Source organism: Trichechus manatus, unplaced genomic scaffold, assembly GCF_000243295.1.
Source record: "Trichechus manatus latirostris isolate Lorelei unplaced genomic scaffold, TriManLat1.0 scaffold00155, whole genome shotgun sequence".
Classification (NCBI taxonomy): Eukaryota; Metazoa; Chordata; class Mammalia; order Sirenia; family Trichechidae; genus Trichechus; species Trichechus manatus.
The window spans coordinates 2,325,231-2,347,003 of record NW_004444091.1 but is presented as its reverse complement, the minus strand read 5'-3'; the positions used below and the strand labels follow the sequence as shown (position 1 = coordinate 2,347,003).

General features: G+C 46.1%; 1 protein-coding gene across 2 annotated transcripts; it reads left to right on the top strand.

The window, feature by feature from the left end:
- Nucleotides 1-13,293: 13,293 nt before the first annotated feature.
- On the top strand, nt 13,294-19,239 carry MRPS24 (mitochondrial ribosomal protein S24). Of its 2 annotated transcripts, XR_002825591.1 has the most exons (5): nt 13,294-13,342; nt 13,429-13,497; nt 13,582-13,693; nt 15,382-15,840; nt 19,199-19,239. XR_002825591.1 is itself a non-coding variant. In XM_012558297.2 (4 exons), the coding sequence occupies exons 1-4, from the start codon at nt 13,304-13,306 to the stop codon at nt 15,663-15,665; spliced, it is 504 nt and encodes a 167-aa protein (XP_012413751.1). In that variant the 5' UTR covers nt 13,294-13,303; the 3' UTR covers nt 15,666-16,345. The 2 variants fall into 2 exon arrangements, 1 of the variants encoding a protein (XP_012413751.1); XM_012558297.2 differs by lacking the exon at nt 19,199-19,239 and having other exon boundaries at nt 15,382-16,345.
- Nucleotides 19,240-21,773: the final 2,534 nt, after the last annotated feature.

The following is a 21,773-nucleotide window of genomic DNA, read 5'->3' as shown; positions in this document are numbered from 1 at the left end:
CCCAGCACAGTGCCTGGCCCACTGTAGGCACTTAATAAACATTTGTTGAATGAAAGAAGTGAATGAGTGCATCAGTGGCAGTGATGGGCAGCCCCCTACCTCCCTCAGCCTGAACTCAGAGAGGGTAGCAGTGTTTGGGGTGTGGGGAGGGTGGAAGAGAGTGTCTGAGATGGTAGCTACCTCACAGAAGTATTATTTTAAAAATTCCTGCTCTTCCCCTCTCTTAAGTAGGTTTTTTTCTGGAAACCTGCAGCTGCACTCACCCTCACAGATAGCAAAGGCAGGCTGGAAGTGACAGACGAAACATGGTGCCAGGAAACAGGTTTAATAGGATTCAGTTAAACTGTGATGTGATTGTTTGATGTTAAGATAGGGCACTGGCAGTAACGATTCTGTATTGGAGAATACAAACCCATGCTCGGAACCACGTGTAGGCAGGCATGCACCACGCCGCAGCCACACTTCTCAGGTTTCAGAGACTCGGCCTGGCAGCCTTGTGGCCAGGGTGGGAAAGAGGTCTTCTAACAACCACACCAAGGCTGGCTCTTACCTAAAGGACGTGGTTATCATGCTTTGGTACAACTTCTCTGTCATGTTAGAGTGACTTGGTGTCATCAGCTAGCAGCTGCTTGCTGCTCCTGCATCAGTATTCTCTCTATAATCTAGCCCAGGGGTCAACTATTTAAAAATGTAAAAACCACTCTTAGCTTGCAGACCCCAAAAAGCTGGTATGGGCCAGATGTGGCCCATGGGCCGTAGTTTGCTGGCCCTTACCTTCTTGTATTCTCCATAGAAGTCTCACACTTCTCTTTGCCTCTGTTAATAGTCTTCCTTTGGTTAACATGCCCTATGTCACCATCCTAGACACCATTTTTAAAGTCCAGCAGACATGCTGCCTCCTCCCTGAAACTTCTTATCCTCTCAGCTGGAAGCAAACCACTTCCACAAACTCATAAGCACTCTACCTCACTCTTTTCATAGAATCCATTCCTCATCTCCATTTCTTGGATTTGGAAGCCAAGGCCTCCCCAACCCCCAAAGGCATGTTTCTCAGCTTCCTCTAATCAGATCCAACATAGGACCCCGTCTTTGTCTTCTCTCCCCTATAAGGTGTGGGGTTCTTATAGGTATGATCCATATCTGATTCGTCTTTGTATCAAGTGTCTGAAGTTTCAGTGCTTTCTCTTTGTCTACTTTGTAGGGTTTGCCTTGTTTGGTGTCTCTTCTTGGCTCCATGTGTCAGCCAGACCCACACTCTGAAATTAGTTAAGGTCCTCGGCAGGAAATATCTGAGACCTGCTGACTGAGGCAGCTTTTGGCTTGGCTTCAAATTATTTTCTTGTTATTGAAGTCTAAAGCCTTCTTGCCTGTTCTCTTGACTTTATTTCAACTGGGTGCTGAGAGTTGATGCCTGACACCCAGGAGAGGGCAGGTGCATGACTGGGTACGCCCCCTTGACAATGTGGGACGAGTTGGCATCTCAGCCTGGGAGCCTGTGCTGTCCTGGCAGAGGCTTGGGCAGAAGCCTCAAGTGGCAGTGATCTTGGCATGCAGAAATCATTCATGGCAGTGTTCTGATGTCTCAGAGGAAACTGCCTGTTACCCAGGACCACTGCAGAACTTCTCCTCTTGGTCCTGACCTGCGCTGCCAGCCTCTGGGGACTTGGTGGGCCTTCACTTACCTCTGTCTGGCCAGGCTCCCTTGTTGGTGATGTCCTCTGTCCCAGTGAGCAGTCCAGACACACTGAGGGCTCTGGCCCTAGTTTCCTTTTGTTGTCATTACCCTTCTAGGACTGTGTAAAAATGTGTGGCAGTGGTGTCTGACCTGTAACTTCACAAGGAGGAAGGAGAATCAAGATCAACAGCCCAAGGCTGATTCCTCTGAGGCAGAAGTCAGACTTGCGTCCTCTCTCTGCCATCTATACCAATTCTGACACCAACTGTCCATCCCAGGGCACTCTCTACTTCTCTTCTGGGTTTGATAATTCATTGCAGTGGCCACACAGAACTCACAGACCATACTCACGGTTATGGGGTTTACTAGGGAAGTAACAGGTTACCGTTCGGGTTCAGGAACACTCAGGATACAGTTCTTCCATCAGGACGGCCTCTTAGCCATGCCCAGAGGCACACTACTCCACCAGCAAGTCTCCTGCCCACAGGCACTCAGCTTTCTTGCTCCATGTGCCAGGAAGCCCACTGTACTGTCTCCTGGTTTTGCTGCCTCTGCTGCCATTTTGCCATCTTCGGTGTTACAGCTCTCTCTGTCCCCTGGGCCTAGGAGGGTCTCAGTGCATAGATCCCAGGTCCAAAGGATGCACTCCGCTCCTGGCTCTTCTTCCTTGGTGGTGGTGAGATCCTGTCTTCACCACCTCTGGGATGGCTCATTTTAAGCCTAGTGGGATGGCAAAATTGACCAGTCCTTGGCGGGCCACAATTACCTTATTTGCACAGTCCTACTCAATCACTTGGGTGGGAGTTACAAGACCATGGCGAGAAAGGCCACACAAAAGTGATCCATCACACCACAGGCTGACTGAGGCCCTGACCTAGGATACCCTGACATTGCTGTGGTTGGTCCCTGTTGCCCAATTCCTTGGACTTCTGACTTTTGTCCAGATCTATCTATCAGCCTTGCCTGCCAGTCCAGACTCTCGGTCCTTTGCTGCCTTCTGACTTTGGAAGTGAACCCAGTGAATGTCTCACGTCTGCAGCTTCACAGTGCCTCCTGGTGCCTGGCCTGCCTAGCTCTTGGGGAGAGATGGGTGCCACCAAGAGGGTGCACTACCTAAAACTCTGGCTGAAGTAATAATGGGGCTGCCCAGGGAGCACTGCCCACAGGTGAGATGGCCACATTGGCATGATTGGTCGGCCAACTTACATTTCTTGTAAATTCATAAATATCATTCTGGTTTATGTCAAAGTATTTGTTTTTGTAAGATTGGTTAATGTGAAGCCCCCTTCCTGAGAGACAGTTTTGTGTTTGCTGTACAGAAAAAAAGCAAGCTTTTCAGCTAAAGCTGGGGACCAAATCTTGGCCCTTGACAAATTCACCAATATAAATGATATCTTTGTGAGGCCTCATGACAGTGGGCTAGGCCTTCTCACCTCAGATTCTTGCCAGGCACTCGTGTGTAAATATCCTCACAGTAACTCTAAAGCATCCCAACATCCCTCTGGGGGCAGTTAAGCAGCTTGCTGCAGACCACACAGCCAGTACTCAATGCCTCTGCTGTAAGCTGTTCCTACTAACCACTTACCTTTGCCCAAACTTCCACCGCTTCCAGGCTCACCCCTAGCCTGGCCCACTTTAGTGTCAACCCCTCATCTGACTTCCTTGAGGGCAGGCTACTTCCCTGACATCATCCGTGGCCCACTTGCCACCTATGAGCCAGTTCTGCCAAGAACTTCAGGCTCCTGCCGTGTCAATTCTCCTACGAGAATACTTACCAAGGGCCAGCCGTCAATGTACTGAGCCTGGGAACCCAACTGTAGCTGTATCACCAGGCTCTAGGAAGCCTCCTCTTGGTCATCTGAACCTCGCTGCTTAGACCTTGGAGCCTCCTCCCCTCTGTATTTCACAGCTTCAGAAAAACTAGGCCTCTCCCCCTCCCCCCAGGTTTGACTAGGAGCAACTGTCATGTTTTTTATACTCCTTGAACCAGACTCAGCAAGGGACCTCTTGGCTCCAGGGTATTCATCAGCCCTCAGGGCAGGAATTCTTTATTTAACAGAAGGTTCCTTGATTCCCTTTCTAGAGACTCAGCAGCCTGCCTGCATGGCATTCTGGAGTCCCAGGATGCTACATTTGTTCCCTTGATGTTTAAAATGTAGCACCCTGGGTTCTGGAAGCAGATTCACCTTGACATTTGGAATGGGCTGAGGACAGTGCTGGAACTCTGGAAACTCGATCTTTTGCTAACGAATTTATGAAAACCCTTTCCCTTCAGAAACTCAAAAAGAATCTAATATTCTCAGGCTCTAGAAACTTTCATCTCTCCCTGGATGGTTAAAATAACATAAATCTTAAGATGTTTGTTGACCTGGAAATACCAAAAATTTTTCTTTCCCATAGAGCCATGGAAACTACCCAGGTGTATCTCCGACATTGTAGGAATGTCATCCAGGATGTTCCCGGGCCCCAGGTTCAAGCACTGGAAGCCTCTCTTAGATCACTGAATATCAATCAGTCCCATAAAGACTGATTCAAGCCATTCCTTTTCCCTCGGGGATATTCCTAAAGTACATTATCAGAATCTTGAAATCCGAAACAGGGAAGCCAGCCCTGGGGACTCCCTACAAGTCAAGGATTCTTAACATGGGGTCTGTCCATTGTCCAAGGGTTGTACAAATGGTTAATGCACTTAGCTGCTAGCCCAAAGGTTGGAGGTTTGAGTCCACCCAGAAGAAAAGCCTGGCTATGTACTTCGAAAAAATCAGCAATTGAAAACCCTATGGAGCACAGTTCTACTCTGACACACATGGGATCACCATGAATTTGAATCAACTCCATGGCAATGAATTTTTTTATCCATTGTCCAAAGACACAATTTAGTCATTGAATCCCTGAAAATTAGGTGAATGCATTTCATTCTGGGGAGAATGCATAGCTTTTATCAGATTCTCAAAGGAGTGCAGGACCCAAAGTAGGTTAATAACTCCTGAGAAATTTGGCAAAATGTTCCATATACCCTCAGGACCCAAAATACTATGAAACTGCATAAAATACTTGCCCAAAATATTTAAACTTTTATAAACAGACCAATCTAAAGACTATAGATTTAACATACTTGGAGCAAGAGAGTTTGACCTGGACAGCCTACGGCAGGATCACTAGCGCACCATAGAGGATACATGGAGAGCCAAAAAGAGTCCTGGGGAGGCCCTGGATGGTCTCACCGTAGGAGCCAGAGAGGGGCTGAGTGAGTTTTCCATAGAGTCCCCTAGGGTGCTTCCATTGCCTTTTTTGCAGGAATTGATGCTGAAATTCCAGACTGAAGTCTGCTGCTTTTATGATTCAAATTTCCACAACACCCAGGTCTTGCAGTGCAGTCTGGAGCTCAAGACCCTGAACATCAGTTTGCCCAATGCATTGTTAAATATTCCATAGCCAGAGGCCCTCATACATTAGACTTGGAGATACCTTCAGGGCATTAGAGGCCCCAGAAATTTCTCTGGGGCTACTGGGCACTAAAGCTCTTGCAGCTGAGCTTGAGAATGAGAGAGCCACCCTGAATTGTGTGAGGAGACAGTGGCTCCACCCAATGAGCAGGGAACCCAAAATTGGCCGGTGGCTCACAAGAGAAGGCCGTGGGCCTAAGGGAACCTGGGTGCTTTGATGAAAGCATGAACCAAGTAAATGCAGTCTTGGAGTAAATAGGTCTGTGTCTTAAGCTGGGTTCTCTAGAGAAGCAAAACGAGTGAAGCATATACATATGCGTGTGTCTGTCTGTCTTAGGCTGGGTTCTCTAGAGAAGCAAAACCAGTAAGGCCTATAAATATACATAGAGAGAGAGATTTATATCAAGGAAATGGCTCACACGGTTGTAGAGGCTGCAATGTCACAAGTCCATGGGTCAGGATAGAGGCTTCTCCTGAGTCACACAGCTGCAGGGGCTGGTGAACCCAAGATTGGTAGGTCAGAGAGCAGGGCTTTTGCTCACAGGCTGTGAAGATCGACGAATCCCAAGATTGGCAGGCAAGACCGCAGGTAAGCTGCTAGCTCAAATCCCAAGAACCGGAGGTCAGATAACAGGAGCCAGCTGCAGGAGCCAGCACAAGCAAAAAGCTCTCAAGCTTTGCCAGACTATCCACTTAAATTCAATGCAGGTCACATGCCCCAAGGAAACTCCCTTTCAACTGACTGGCTACTCACAGCAGATCCCATCTCGAGGTGATCACATAGTATCAGATCTCATCATGGAACTGATCACAACATCAAAGACTGCCCAACCACTGAGAATCATGGCCCAGCCAAGTTGACACACAACTGTCACAATATATATATGTATATATGTGTGCATGTGTGTGTGTATTTATATACATAGAGAGGGAGAGATTTATCTCAAGGAAATGGCTCATGCAGTTATAGAGGCCGGTAAGTCCCAAGTCCATCGGTCAGACGTCAGGCTGCATCTCCTGACTCCCGTAGCTGCAGGGGCTGACAAAACCAAGATTGGCAAGTCAGATGGCAAGCTGCTGGCTCATGGGCTGCAGAGGCTGATCAATCCAAGAATCAGAGGTCAGATGATGATGAGCCAAATGCAGGATCCAGAGCAAACAAGTGAGCTTTGTCAGAACATACATATATATATATTGGATGCAGGCCACACACCTGAAGAAACTCCCCTTAAAACTGATTGTCTGATCACATCAGATCACATCATGAAGGATGACTACAACATTATATAACTGCCAAACCACTGAAAATCATGGCCCAGCCAAGTTGACACACAGCCTTAGCCATTGCAGCCTGGGAGTGTTTGAGACAAGATATCTCTCCCAAGTGCCCGTAGTGAAATGGAGGCAGGATGGGGCTCACTTAAGCTTGTGGGGTACCCTGCTTGGTTCTGAATCTTGGCCTTCTTTCAAGGAATTATGTGACCCTTGAGCAAAGTTACTCAACTTCTCTGAGCCTTACTTCCCCCTACTCGTATCTGCTTAGGAATGGAAAGTGCTTTCCCAGTGCTTGCCACACAGTAAGTGCCCCACAAAGGTTGGCTTTGGAGAAGCCTGCTGGTGCGTAGAACTGGCACCAGCTGATCAGTGGTATTTGCCACCATCTTCACGACAAGGAAACTTCCCACCTCTACATCAGTCTCTAACCTACTGTATTTGATCAGTTCAAAGATGCATAATTTTTTATATTTTAATGTCAAATCAGGATTCATCTCATAATCTTAAAATTAATTTGCAACCATTTTTCTTTCTTAATGGTCTGTAAAACAATGGCACGTCTTCTAATCGATGTTATCTTAGATTTATTCGAATAAGAAAAAAATCCCTTCTCTTTTTCTGAGTCAGTAATAAAAAATGATTTTGGCTATAAACCTATCCTAAGTTCCTATAAGTCTCCAAAACAATTACATCAGAGTGAGCCTTTATGAGCTCCGTGAGTCAGGTCTGCAGAAGAGAGAGCCCCAAATGATCTGGATTCTGGTTCTCCTGACTCTCCACTTCTCACCCACAGCACCCACACTCTACTCTCCATGACTTCATCTATGCTGTTCCTTGCCAGGAGCTTCCTTCTGCTTTCCTTGGCCCTGGTGGACCCTGCTCTTCTTTTATGACTCGGCACAGGCATTTCTTCCTCAGCACAGCCCCACCTCCAGACACCCAACCTGAGGAGGGTTATAATGGGGCCTTTTACAGGCTCCCTTCACAGTCATTGTACCACATTTAATTGTCCATTTTTCTGTCCTGCCTACCAGAGCTCTCTGAGGGAGGCAAGGTGACTCACTCATTCATTCTTGTGTCCACATTGACAGCAGGGAGGGTAGGTCACAGTTACCAGCTAACATGAGGCTGGTCCCTCTGTCTTGTCTTTCTTGGGGCAGGTTATTGCCTATCTACTCCCAGCCCTGGTTTGGCCCGTTGGGGTTCTGACTTTTAGCTCAGAGTCCCAGTGTGGCACTGACAACTTGGTCCTCATCTCCCATGGGTCTGATATCAGGGGAGAGGATTGTTATAGGATCCTTGTCACTGGGTGGAGGAAAATACGGCTCAAAGCTGCAGTCAGTAATTACAGCTTGGTAGATTTTCAGTTAGGAACCTAACCTCTGCCCACAGCATCTACTCCTCTCTCTGTGCCTCAGCAGAGGGAGGGTCGGGTGGGCGAACAAGCCCGAGCTCACAGTGTGTGTGTGTGACCGGAGCTGCTCTGGTTCCTGTGTGTGAGAAAGATTGGGTGATTTTGAGACACCTCTCTGCTTCAGTTCAGGGGATTCCAGCAGCTGGTGGACTATTTCCCAAAATAGAGCTGAGAGCCTTTGGGATTCTTGGTGAATGGGTTGGTTATTAGGAGAAAATGAATTACCAAGAGTATTGTAAAAGATGTGGATTTACAAAACTTAAGAGGTCAGCAGTTCTTAGGATAACTCAGAGAACCAGCATGAATAGAGGTATCTGGCTAACCCTCCTGGCCAGCAGGAGGCAGATGTCACTCAGGCTGGGGCACCCCTTCTGTGAGGCTAGGTTCTGGTGAGTTGCTCGCAGAGAAGGCCTCGGGCCTAAGGTTGCTCTTGTGAGCAGCTTGTCCCATCACAGGTGCCCTAGTCACCGGATGGAGCCATTCCCTCCTCACACAACTTACACACCATGTTCAAGGCTGGACCGTGCTCCGGAAATGCAGGTGTTCCAGAGGGACCCCCCCGCCTCCACGCACACACACACACACACACACACACACAGTGTCTCCACATGGCCTGCCAGTGCTACGTCTGCTCTATCCTCCGAGCACTGCTCCAGGTGAGCCCATGGCAGCCTGCACAGGGCCCACCTGGATAGACCGCCCAGCAATCTCCTCATCTGCCTTGTGGCTCAAGAGTGGCAGGTCTGGGTGAAGGCCAGTCACCTCAAGATTAGAGCTGTTCCCAACAGAGTCCCTGATGGAGCAGGAGAAAAGTGGGGTGCGGAACTCAAATTCTAGTAAAAAGACCAGACTTAATGGTTTGATTGAGACTGGAGGGACCCCAGAAGACATGGCCCCCAGATTCTCTGTTAGCCCAAAACTAAAACCATTCTAGAGGCCAACTCTTCAGACCAAGATTAGACTGGACTATGGGACATAAAATGATACTCGTGAAGAGTGTGCTTCTTAGCTCAAGTAGATACATGAGACTAAATGGGCAGCTCCTGTCTGGAGGTGAGATGAGAAATCAGAGAGGGTCAGGAGCTGGTTGAATGGACACGGGAAATCGGGTGGAAAGGAGGACTGTGCTGTCACAGTATAGGAAAGCAATTAGGGTCACATAACTATGTATAAATCTTTGTATGAGAGACTAACTTGAATTGTAAACTTTCACTTAAAGTATAATAAAATTAAAAAAAAAAAAAGATAAGAGCTGTTTTTCGAGTCTTCTTCCATCCAGACCTAAGCTGCCAGGGTCTCCCAGGACGGTTAGAGAAAGAGCATCCAACCAGCCTTCTCCCCCAAAAGGGATCTCTGCAGATACCAGTTCTGGGAGTCTCTCAAATAAACTGAGTTTAGGGCACTAGTTCTCAACCTTGGATGCAAATTGGCATCATCTAAGGAGTGTTTAAAAAGTACTGCTGGCTAGGCCCCACCCCAGAGATTCTTATTTAATTGTTCTGGTGTGGGGCCTGAGCACGAGGCTTTTAAAAAAAAGCTTTCCAAGAGATGAGAACCACTGGTTTCAGCACATAGAAATGACTCCTGGCTGCTGGTTATCACGTGGAGAACAAAGAGGCTCATGTCTGAGAGAAAGCCACTTCATATGTGTCTCCCTCACAGGTTCCCCAGCAGGAGCACGGGGGGCCTGTAGTGTGGGGTCACCCTTAGGGGGGTTTCACCTGGGCCTGGATGGGGCTGCTACATATCTAGTCTGGAACGGTCTGCCCCCAGGCTACCCCCATCCTAACATTGTTCTGGACCCCCACCTCAATCTACCAGTGACGCAGTGGAACCCCAGATGTGGAAAGAGCATGTGCTTTGGAAGAAGACGTCACCATTTGCTAACTCTATAACCTCGGGAGTGTCTCAGCCTCTATCTTCCAATCTGTAAAACCTGTATAATATTGCCCTTTTGTACGGAATAGTTGGGAGAAGCAAAGTGCATCAAAACAAAATGGAAGTTACGGAAAAATAAAATAGCCCCATCGATTCCCCCACCCCCACCCCCGGCCACGGGTGATTTAAAACCATGTAACAACTCATACTAATGTATAAAAAAATGTCACTAAGTTATTTTAATCATGCAAACGCACTCAAATGACCCCTCTCCCTCCCAAGGAACTAACTGAAACTTTTTGCAACAAGGTAGAATATAAACAAAGATAATAAATGAAGGGTAGGTAACAAGGTGTTTGAACCATGGAAATGTTTGCTGACTGAAATGGTCATTGTAACGCTTGGAAAAGATCTAGATCAGTTTGGAATTCCTGGCGGACACCTCAGGCCTAAGGAAGAGTGACTTCAAAAGGGAAAACACAGATTTGATCATGTTATTGCCCACTGCTTTCAGGACAAAATGTGAGCTCCCAAGCAAAGCTTTTGTGATGTGGCTTCTGTTCAGCTTGTCAGGTGGCCCCAACAGGTGTTTAGGCCTTTGTCACCTGGTCAGGATGGGTTCCTATGAGTTCTTTTAGAACTCTAAATAGCTGATTCATCTAGGAGGATGTAGATATCAGGGATTCTGTTCTTTTTAAAAAATATTAACTGCTTACTTTGTGCCAGGCATTTTACACTGTAATTTTCACAACAACCACTGTTGTCCCCATTTTACCAATGAGAGAAGCTAAACCTCAGGGAGTTGAAGTCACAGCCAGGAAGCAGCAGGTCCAGGATTTGCATTCAGACAATTCAAACGCCAGATCCATGTTCCTCACCATCTTGGAGGAGGTTTACAAAACTTATCAAATTATAAAATTATTAAACTTCCTAGAAACTTTAAAAAGGAAAAGCTGCTGCCACTCTACCAGGATTTTTTAGAAAAAGCTGAGAGTTCTTACGGAAAGTATTGTGGATTGAAGAACATCTCATCCCTCTTCTGTACCCTTATCCAATATGCAGAACATTTGAGGCCATAGTTTTAAAACTTAAAAATAAAACATTGCTAGTGAAGTGCACACTAACCCTGTTCCTTTATCCAGGGGTTTTATGAGGACCCAGCTTTAAGCATCATGAGGAACCTGTACATAGATCAAGAGGCAGTCATTCCAACAGAACAAGCAGATAACTTCATGGTTTAAAATCAGGAAAGGTGTGCATTCGGGTTGTATCCTTTCACCATACTTATTCGATCTGTATGCTGAGCGAATAATCCGAGAAGGTGGACTATATGAAGAAGAACTCCCATCAGGATTGGAGGAAGACTTATTAAGAACCTGCAGATGACACAACCTTGCTTGCTGAAAGTGAAGAGGACTTGAAGCACTTACTGATGAATATTAAAGGCTTCATCCTTAGTATGGATTACACCTCAACATAAAGAAAACAAAAATCCTCACAATTGGACTAATAAGCAAAATCATGATAAACAGAGAAAAGATTGAAGTTGTCAAGGATTTCATCTTATTTGGATCCACAATCAACACCCATGGAAGCAGCAGTCAAGAAATCAAATGGTGTATTGCATTGGGCAAATCTGCTACAAAAGACCTTTAAAGTGTTAAAAAGCAAAGACGTCACTTTGAGGACTAAGGTGTGCCTAACTCAAGCCAGGGTGTTTGCAGTCGTCTCATATGCATGCAAAAGCTAGATAATGAATAAGGAAGACCAATGGGATTGACGCCTTTGAATTAGTGTGTTGACAAAGAATACTGAATATAATAATGAACAAATCTTCTTGGAAGAAGTAGAGCCAGAATGCGTCTTAGAAGCAAGGATGGTGAGACTTCATCTCACATACTTTGAACACGTTATCAGGAGGAACCAGTCCCTGGAGGACATCATGCTTGGTAAAGTAGAGGGTCAGCAAAAAAAAGGAAAGTCCTCAATGAAATCGACTGACACAGTGGCCGTAACAATGGGCTCAACATAATAATGATTGTGAGCATGGCGCAGGACTGGGCAGTGTTTCCTTCTGTTGTACACAGGGTGTCTATGATTCAGAACTGACTGGACAGTATCTAACAGCAGCATCATGTAATGGAAAATGTGCTGGAGGGAAGGAAGTCAAGAGGCTTGTGTCTTGGTCCCTCTCTGCCTCTCTCTAGTGTGACCTTGGGCAACTCACTTTCCACTTTGCCTTCATTTGCCTGCCTCCCCCATAGATGATAACCTAGTCTCCCCCTCCACAGGAAATAATTGAAAAAACACTCTAAACCACAGCAGTATTCAAATGACATTAGGGTGAACCATATGCAATTGACATCTTTATAGGTCAGAAACTGTCAAATATTATAATCTCACACCATTCACCCTAATACAAAGAATAACAGCTATCATTTATTAAATACTTTCTCTTGATTCCTAACAGGGTAAGTAAAGCCCATTTTGCAGATAAAGGAACTGAGGCTTAACTGTATCAGGACTTTTATACCTGGACCTGAGTCCAGAGCCCACGTTTGTTTGTTTTTACTGTGGTGAGTTCTGAAGGAAGATAACCAGTGTCGCTATTTTTCCTCTGACAGTAATTAAACCAAAAACCAAACCTGTTGCTGTCCAGTTGATTCCGACTCTCATAGCGACCCTCTAGGACAGAGTAGAACTGCCCCATAGGGTTTCCAAGGCTTTAATGTCTTTCTCCAGCAGAGTGAGTGGTGGGTTCCAACGTGGACCTTTCTGTTAGCAGCCGAGCTCTTAACCACTGCGCCACCAGGGCCCCTTACATTAATAATTACTGGACACCAATTACAGTGGCAAGGGTCTGGTTTAAGTATTACAGATCCTGTGATATCCTCATCATTTACCTTCTTCTTGGGCCCCTTGCCCCTTAAAATTTCCCTTCCCCAAAGGCCAGCCAGACACTAGGCTTATGGTCTTAATGTAGCCAGACCTTACTCTCTGCATAACTCATCATTGAAGAATTGGGTAAAGCTTTAACCACAACATGCTTCTTCTTTATTAGGAGATCAAAGCGTAAATTTTAACAAAATATATTATTTGGAGACGGGGAGAGCCAGCCCAGGTTTACCTCCTTTCCTTAAAGGCGCAGAGCTCAGTAGCCTAATTACTAGGACCTGGAAAAACGACCCCCTCCCCTCCGAGCCCCGAGGGCCCCCGGTGGAGTCCGGTGGGCGCCCGGGACGCTCCGGTGGAGCCGCGACTTTTTTAGCCCTTCTTGGTTTTCAGAACACCCATCGTCCTTCCTCACGCTAGCTCTCTGAGGACGAAACCTCATTTTTTGCATTATGAAATTTTCGTATCTGAAATCCGATGGAATGAGGTGGCAGAGCGGAGAACTGCAGGCACGAGCATTTACAAGCCTTCTGGGGAACGCAGGAAAACTCCCATTTTCAGCTCCTAGAACTACCGGGACCGCGTCCAGCTGGTGTAACAGCAGCGGAGCGGCGACTTCCGCTCTCAGAGCCAACCCACACAAGGGATAGGCTCCCGATTTCTCCGCCCCGGCCGAGCCCTGCCCCCGGCCGAGCACGCCCCGAGGGCTTCACTTGGCCCAAAATGGCCGCGCCGGTGTGCGGCGGGTGGTTTTGGCTGAGCGTGAGTTGGCGACACGGGAGGGGACGGCGGCGGGGAACCGCGGGGGCGGTGGGCCCTGGCTTCCGTCTTACACCTTTCTCCCGCAGGTCCTGGCCGGGAGCCGAGAGCTGCTGTGCGCCTGGCGCGCCCTGCACACTTCCTCGGCCTGCGCCAAGGTGAGCGCGTGGAGAGGGCGGGAGGTGGGCGCGCGCCTGCCGAGGTCCATGGGCGCGGGGGTCACGATCCCGTTTTGCTTTTAGAACCGGGCGGCCCGAGTGCGCGTGGGCAAGGGGGACAAACCAGTGACCTACGAGGAGGCGCACGCCCCGCACTACATCGCCCACCGCAAGGGCTGGCTGTCGCTGCATACAGGTGAGGGGACAATGATGGAGATGGTGGCGGGCGGGAGAGGTCGGGGACCACAGGGCTCAGAGAAAGGAGCTCTCATTTTTGGTCAGTATGTTAAAGGACAGTTTAAAAAAAAATAAAAAGCCATGACTCATACAAAAATAAAACGAACACGTGTCAAAGATATGAGGGAGTCAGAAATCTGTTAACACTGGTTCAAAGGAGCAGTAAGAAAGCAGTAAGAAAGCAGAGACGTGTATAGATTCGGTATACTCGTTGCGATACAGTCGATTCCGATCATAGCGACCCTATAGGAGAGAGTAGAACTGCCCCATAGGGTTTCCGATGAGCGGCTAGTGGATTCGAACTGGCAGCCTTTTGGTTTGTAGCCAAACGCTTAACCACTTTGTCACCAGGGCTCCAAATTCGGTATACCGGAATGAATTTGAAATGGATGCAGAACTGTTTTTGTCAGTGGGGTCGGGAATCAAATTATTTTGCATTGTTATCAGTTATCTAAGGAGCCCTGGTGGTGCAGTGGTTAAGAGCTGGCTGCTAACCCAAAGGTCAGCTGGTAACCCAAAGATGGGAATTCGAACCCACCAGCAGCTCTGTGAGAGTACCATGTGGCAGTCTGCTTGTGTAAAGATTACAGCCTTGGAAACCCTATGGGGCAGTTTTATTCTGTCCTATAGGGTCACTGTGAGTCGGAATCTACAGCGATGCCTTTACCAGTTATTTATAGTTTGCAGAGAGAGGTAATGAATAGCTCAGAGGCATTGAAAGGAGGGAGTTAAGCCCCTGTAGAATCAGATCCTCCAGAAGAGTGAGCTCCAAATAATGCAGTTTTCCATTCTTTGTTGTTAGTTGCTGTAACCTCGATTTCCACTCATAGTGAACCCATGTGACAGTAGAACTGCCCCATAGGCTTTTCTAGCTATGAGTCAGAATTGACTGGATGGCAGTAGGTTTGGTTTTTTGTTTTTATTTTTTAAATATTTACAATCGCAAATCGCCAGGTCTTTTCTCCTGCAGAGTTACTGGGTGGGTTGAAACTGCCAGCTTTTCAGTTTGCAGTCACGTGCTTAACTGTTCTCTACAAAGTGTGTATTTTGTTCAGTAAGGGAGTTCTCAGCTTAGATGTTTGAGATGCATCTGGAGAACTTACTGAAAATACAGATTCCTGTTCTTATCCCCTTTCAAGTTCTGGTTCTGAGTGGGCATGGAGAATCTTGAACAGAAATAGAAAGGAGCCCAGGACCACATTATGAGAATCCACTGATGAGGCAGTGACTCTGGCTCCTGAGAGAGCTTGTGTCCCTAATCTCAGAAGTAGCTAGTGGCACTCATCTGTCTGGTGCGTGGGATGACTAGTGCTTTTCTATAAGGCAGACAAGAGTGTGGAAAAGGGGCTAGATGTGGAGGGATCATCTGAGCTTTGTGCCCTGGCTTCAGGCCTCAGTCTTCTCTTTTGTAAAACAAGCATAATGATAGTCTCTTTTTCAAAGGGTTCGTTTGGGAATTTAGTGAAATAATGTACCTTGAGCTTTAAAGTGTTATCCTTATTCCACTGACAGAGGAAAAAAGAAGCAGGTGTTGGGGTGGGGGAGGGGATGTCGGGTTTGAGTGCCCATTGCTTTTGGGTGTTACCTCTGGAGTTTTGGCAAGTTCCGAGGCAGCAAGGCTGACTCTTGATGGTGTCTTCTCTTCAGGTAACCTGGATGGGGAGGACCATGCTGCGGCGCGAACAGTGGAGGATGTCTTCCTTCGCAAGTTCATGCTGGGAACCTTCCCAGGCTGCCTGGCTGACCAGCTGATCCTAAAGCGCCGGGCTAACCAGGTGGAGATCTGTGCCCTGGTGCTGAGGCACCTGCCTCCCCACAAGTTCTACTTCCTCGTGGGCTACAGTGAAACTCTGCTGTCCCACTTTTACAAGTGTCCTGTACGTCTGCATCTCCAAACTGTGCCCTCAAAGGTGGTGTATAAGTACATCTAGGACGATCCCCTGTTTAGTTTCAAGCTCTAGCCTACAAAGGACAGAAATGTGTGGGAAAGGAATGAAGTAGAACATGGAGAAATACAGCGCATCAGTACGAGGCATCATTTCCAAAGCTGCTGTTGAATAAATCTCTCTCTGTTGTCTTGCCTCTCAGTCTGTCTCTACTGTTTGGGTAAGTGAACTAGAGCAGGGTTTTTCGAGAGGCCCCAGGGCTCCCGGGAAAGCTGTCAGTTGTCTGAAATTTAGGTAGTTGCTGTGGTTCATTGAGTACTGTGTTGGGTACTTTAAAGTCCTTTATATTCTGTAGATGGAAAGACTCATTTTGGTGACTATAAGGTAGCCAGAGTTAATATTTTAAAAACAAGACAATAAGGACATGTATCAAATAGACCATGATGCTTTCTTATAACTTTAGAGAGAACTACTGTTAACAGTTTATTGTGTTTTATTTCCACATATACCTCTTTTCAGAAATACTTTAATGCATATTCATCTGTTCATTACATAAACTTTTAATGAGCTCCTGCAGTATGCCAAGCACTCTTAAGTGCTTGGGATTGATTAATGAGCAAAACACTCCAGATCCTTAGTGACAGTTATGTTTTAGTGAAGGGGGACAAGGGAGGGTTAGGCTTTATTAAAGACTCCAAGGAGGTGAAGAGGGTAGATATGCAGGTAAATGGGGGAAGAGCATTTCAGAAAGTTGCATGGTGCTGTGGGGGAAGGGGTTCTGCGGAGCAGGGTTTGCTGACCTCCAACCTTACCCTGACCCTGGCCTTCATCTTGACCATGACCCTCACACTTATCCTCCACTTGACCCTGACTCTCAACCTAACACCCTTATTCTAATCCTGACCCTGAACTTGACAATGTCCTTGACTCACACTAACCTTGACCCTCAACCACACCCTGACCCTTATCCTCAGCCTTACCTTCACTCCGACACTAATCCTCTCCCTTACCCAGAGCCTTATCCTGACCGTGACATAACCTGACCTTTACCCTCAACCTCAAGGTATCTGACCATCACTCTCACTTTTACCCAGACCATTCCTTTACCATATCCCCTGAGCTTGACCCTGAATCTGACCCTAACCTTAACTGATTTTCACCATGACCTTAGATCCCTATCATGACTTTGACCTTGAACCTTAGAGTCATTTAAATCTGACCCTCACACATCCTGACCTGACCCTTAACCTAGACTCTGACCCCTGACCTTGACCCTGAAACTCAACCTTCACCTATACCATGTCTTTGATCTTCATCCTGACATACCCTCACCTAGACCCTGTCTCACACTGATTCCAACTACATTTGACCCTGATTCTAACACTGAGCAACCCTGAACCTGATTATCATTCAGGTCCTGAGATTCATCCTCATCCTCATCCTGAACCTGACCATGATGAACTTACACTAACCCTGACCCTGATGATGAAATAGCCTGAACTTTATCCTCACCCTGACCTGACTGACCAGGGTAGTGACAACCTAACTCTGAACCTGACCCTGGACCAGATCCTCAATCTGACCATGTATCACACCTAGAACACGATTGACCTTGACACTAAACTACGACTTCACACTGACTCTGACCCTCACGATGATCTTGGGTCTCACCATGACTTTCACCCTGACTTTGATACTGATCATCATGCTGACTTCTTTGACACATAACCTCACCTTGAACCTGACCCTATGACCCTGACTGCCCCTCCCCCTTTTCCTGAGCCTCACCCTGAGCATGAACTGACCCTAGTCCTCACACTACCTCTGACCCTGCACTTGATTCTAACCTTGACCTTGAACCAGACTTTCATCCTGACTCCAATTCTGACCTATACTCTGACACTGACCCTCAATCTGATGCTAGACCTGACTTAATCTGAATTTGACCCTCACCCTCTTATCATAACACCCTGTCCTGAATCTGTTCTGACCTTTCACCCTTACTCTGACCTTGACTCTGAACATTCCCTCACTTTGACACTGATGCTGAACCTTGGCCTGAACTTGATGATGTCCCTTACCCTCACCTTGATTCTGAGTCTGACTCACTTTTTCCAACCTCAACTCACACGCTGATCAGGAAACTTTTCTTGACCCTAAGTCTAACCTAAATCCTTACCCAGACCCTGACCCTGAGTGACTTTCACCCTGATTCTAACCCTGACTGACCTTAACCCTCACCACCAACCTTACTCTGACCTTGATGCTAACCTTGAACTCAACTTTAACTTGAGTCTACTCTGACCCATACTTTCATTCTCATCCACACCCTAACCTTGACCATGACCCAGATCTTCTGTTTTGACCCTCACTTTGACCTTAACGTTACCTTTGCCTTTGCCCTGACCTGGGCCTTCACCCACACCTTGACACTGTCCTTGAACCTCAAACTCAAACTTTACCCATACACTATCCCTTATCTTTACTAACAACAACCCTGATCCTGACCCTCATCCAGACTGTGACCCACACAATGACCACAACTCTCATCTAGACCTTGATCCTCCCCTGATCTGAATCTGACCTTAAGCCTGAACCTGACCCTCTCCCTGACAAGTAACCTCATTATCATCTTCATCCTGTCACCTCCACTTCGTTCTATACCTGATTGTCACCCTAGCCTTACTCTGATCTTTACCTTCATCATGACTCTGACTCTCATTGTGAACCTACCCTTACTCTGAACTTGATGCTGAAACTCACCCTGAGCTGATCCTCATTCTTTCCCTGACTCTGACCATGACTCTGAGCTTCACCATGTTATGATCCTCACTCTGACCTTCATGTTGAATTTACCCTGACCCTAACCTGAACTTTCACGTTTAGTCTGACCATGATCCTAACTCTGAACCTCACTCTCAGAGTCTGACTCTGACCTTATCTGGAACTGAGCATTTCATTGACCCTCATCTTCAACCCGACCTTGAACCTGATTCTGATCTTGATCCTTATTTTGACCTTTACCCTAACATTGAACCTCACACTGACCCTGAACTGCACTCATGTTTACGCTGATGCTGACATTCCTCACAACTCTGGAGCTCACCATAACTTTCGCCCTCATCTGACATTAACCTTCATTGATCCACTTAGCCTCATCCTAAACCATATCCATATAGCTTTGATCCTCAAATTGGCCCTGACACCAACTCTGACCCTGATCTTGAACTTTACCCTTACCCATAACATTACTCTGATTCTCACCGTTACACTCACCCTGATCTGACCTTGTGTTTGACCTGACATTGACAGAGAACCTAATCCCTGAATTTGATTTATGTTCTGACACATCCTGACCCTCAACCTCACCCTGACCCTTACACTGAACCTTACTGTCATTCTGACATGATCATTACTTTGACCCTGACCCTGAACTTATCCTTACCCGGATTGATGCTGACACTCTCACTGAGTCAGACTGTCTTAGGCTGGGTTCTCTAGAGAAGCAAAATTAGTGAAGTGTATAAATATACAGTCATACTTCATATTATTGTGCTTTGCTTTATTGTACTCCGCAGATACTGCGTTTTTTACAAATTGAAGGTTTGTGGCAACCCTGAGTCAAGCAAGTATCCACGCCATTTTTCCAACAGCATGTGCTCACTTTGTGCTTCTGTGTCACATTTTGGTAATTTTCGCAATATTTCAAATTTTTTCATTATTGTATCTGTTATAGTGATCTGTGATCAGTGATCTTTGATGCTACTATTGTAATGGTTTTGGGGCGCCACAAACTGCGCCCATATAAGACAGTGAACTTAATGGATAAATACTGTGTGTGTTCTGACTGGTCCACCCACCAGCCGTTCCCCTGTCTCTGTCCCTCTCCTCTGCTCCCTATTCCCTGTGATATGACAATATTGAAGTCGGGCCAATTAATAACCCTACAATAGCCTCTAAGTGTTCAAGTGAAAGGAAGAGTCGCATGTGGCTTACTTTAAATCAAAAGTTAGAAATGAGGAAGGCGTGTCGAAAGCATAGATAGGGTGAGAGCTAGGCCTCTTGCGCCAAACAGCCAAGTTGTGAATGCAAAGGAAAAGTTCTTGAAGGAAATTAAAAGCGATACTTCAGTGAACTCAAAAATGATAAGAAGGCAGAACAGCCTTGTTGCTGATATGGAGAAAGTTTTAGTAGTCTGGATAGAAGATCAAGTCAGCCACAACTTCCCCTTAAACCAAAGCCTAATCCAGAACAAGGCCCTAACATCGTTATCACAAGATTTCCTCAGGAAAATACTGATCTCCAGTCTTTCCTACTAGTTCAGGACATTTATGAACCTATGTGAGAAAAATTGCTTAACCCTTAAAGTAAAGTTCGGAGGATTTATTTAGCAAGAAAAGTTCACTCAAATGAAGGGAGAGTGTCCCGAGCAAGGGTGGACAGAGGGCAAGAAACAGAGATTACAACAGAATCATTGGTTTTTGATTGAGGTCACAAAAAGGAAGGCTAAGCAAAGTGGGGGAAGGGATTTCCGTTGGATACATGTGTATAGGTGGGTTACATAATTGGTTAAGGTGATGCAATTGCAAGCATACGTGCTTTTTTGGCTGATCACAGGATAGTTACAAAGCAATCGTAGCACATGCTTTTCTGGGAACTTGTTATTAAAACTGGTTTCTCAGGCATGTCGTTTCCTGGGGTTCATTTATAAAAGAGGTTTTTCAATAACGTGTTTCAAGACCTGGGGAACAAGCTCTCATTATCCTGTCACAAAAGGTCTTGAGATAAGCACCTGCCTCTGGATTCCCTGGCACCATTGTCTTACCACAACCACAGAGTTAAAAAAAAAAAAAATTTTTTTCCTTATGCTTGTATCTGGATAAGGGTAAGAGGGTTGAAAAAAACAGAAGTCAGCACACAATGAAAAATAGAATCTGCTCCCAAACTTTTATTAGCTGTTTTACTTAGGCCCAAAGTCTCAAGTTTAGAAACACCTATACATTCCTTCCTCTTCATCAAGGATTTCAATAGCCATCCTTTGATCATTCTTAATGAATGTTTCTTCCACATGGACTAGTGGTCCTCAGATGGCTGTTCAACATTTTGAGTGATTTAAGACTCTGGAAACTATTGTGTTCAGGTGGCTGATTGCTGAGGCAAGATTTTAAGACCCAGGGCGCTTCCTTTTAGTAGTCTTATTTGTAGTCTGGCACCACCTTGCTTGTTGTAGCCAGGCACCACCTGGGTTCTTCACCGTGTCATAGCTGGACATTCAGCTTTTGTGATCTAGTGATTGGGGTTTGTATGGTGCTGGGCTGAACTGGAGGAATATTTGACCTTTTCAAAAGGCTAGTCTGATGGTGGGGCTCCTCAGAATCTTCACAAAGCTGTGCACCATTTATGTATATAATTCTTCACATAGCCATAAAATCAGTGTTTTAGGTAACGGCATTGGTTAAAAACTTCATAACAACATTTAATGGTTCCAATTACAATGACTACCAACATTAAAATAATGACACTAGAAAACAGGATTGGCCTGATCCAGGCACCTGCTCCATTGGGTAGCCAGCTAAAACTATCAGAAAAAGAAACACCAAACCCAATTTGTTCAGGAATGTGTAATCACGTGGCTTTTTGGCATATTTTTGCAATGTTGTGTTCTACTTCCCCTGAAGTGTTAATCCAAGTGCAGCATGAGATGTTAGCTATAGCACAGACTCCTCCTTGCTAAGCTAGCAAGAAATCTAGGGCAATTATATTATCCAAAACTACTTTGGCAAGTGAGTTCAAAGATCCTTCTTGAGCAGCCATAGCACTGGCAACATCAGCAGCTATTCCCTCCATGGTTCTGGAGATGTTCTGGATGGTATGTTCCAGATACCCTAGTCCATACCAAGGGAGGAATATCCTCAAAAAACTATAACCTAAACCAGGGTATTCCTTTAAGGGGTTCCCTCCATCTCTCTCTTGCTCATCATTTGACTTTTTCCTTCTAAAAGCTTTATTTAAATCATTGGTCCCATGCTTGCTGTCTTCATAAGAATGAATTTCTAGAGGAACTCCCGAATGGCCTTAAGTACATCGTCCTGTCATATTCCAACCATCCATACAAGATAAAGCCCAGGTATAGGACTTGTCCTTTGGGTTTGG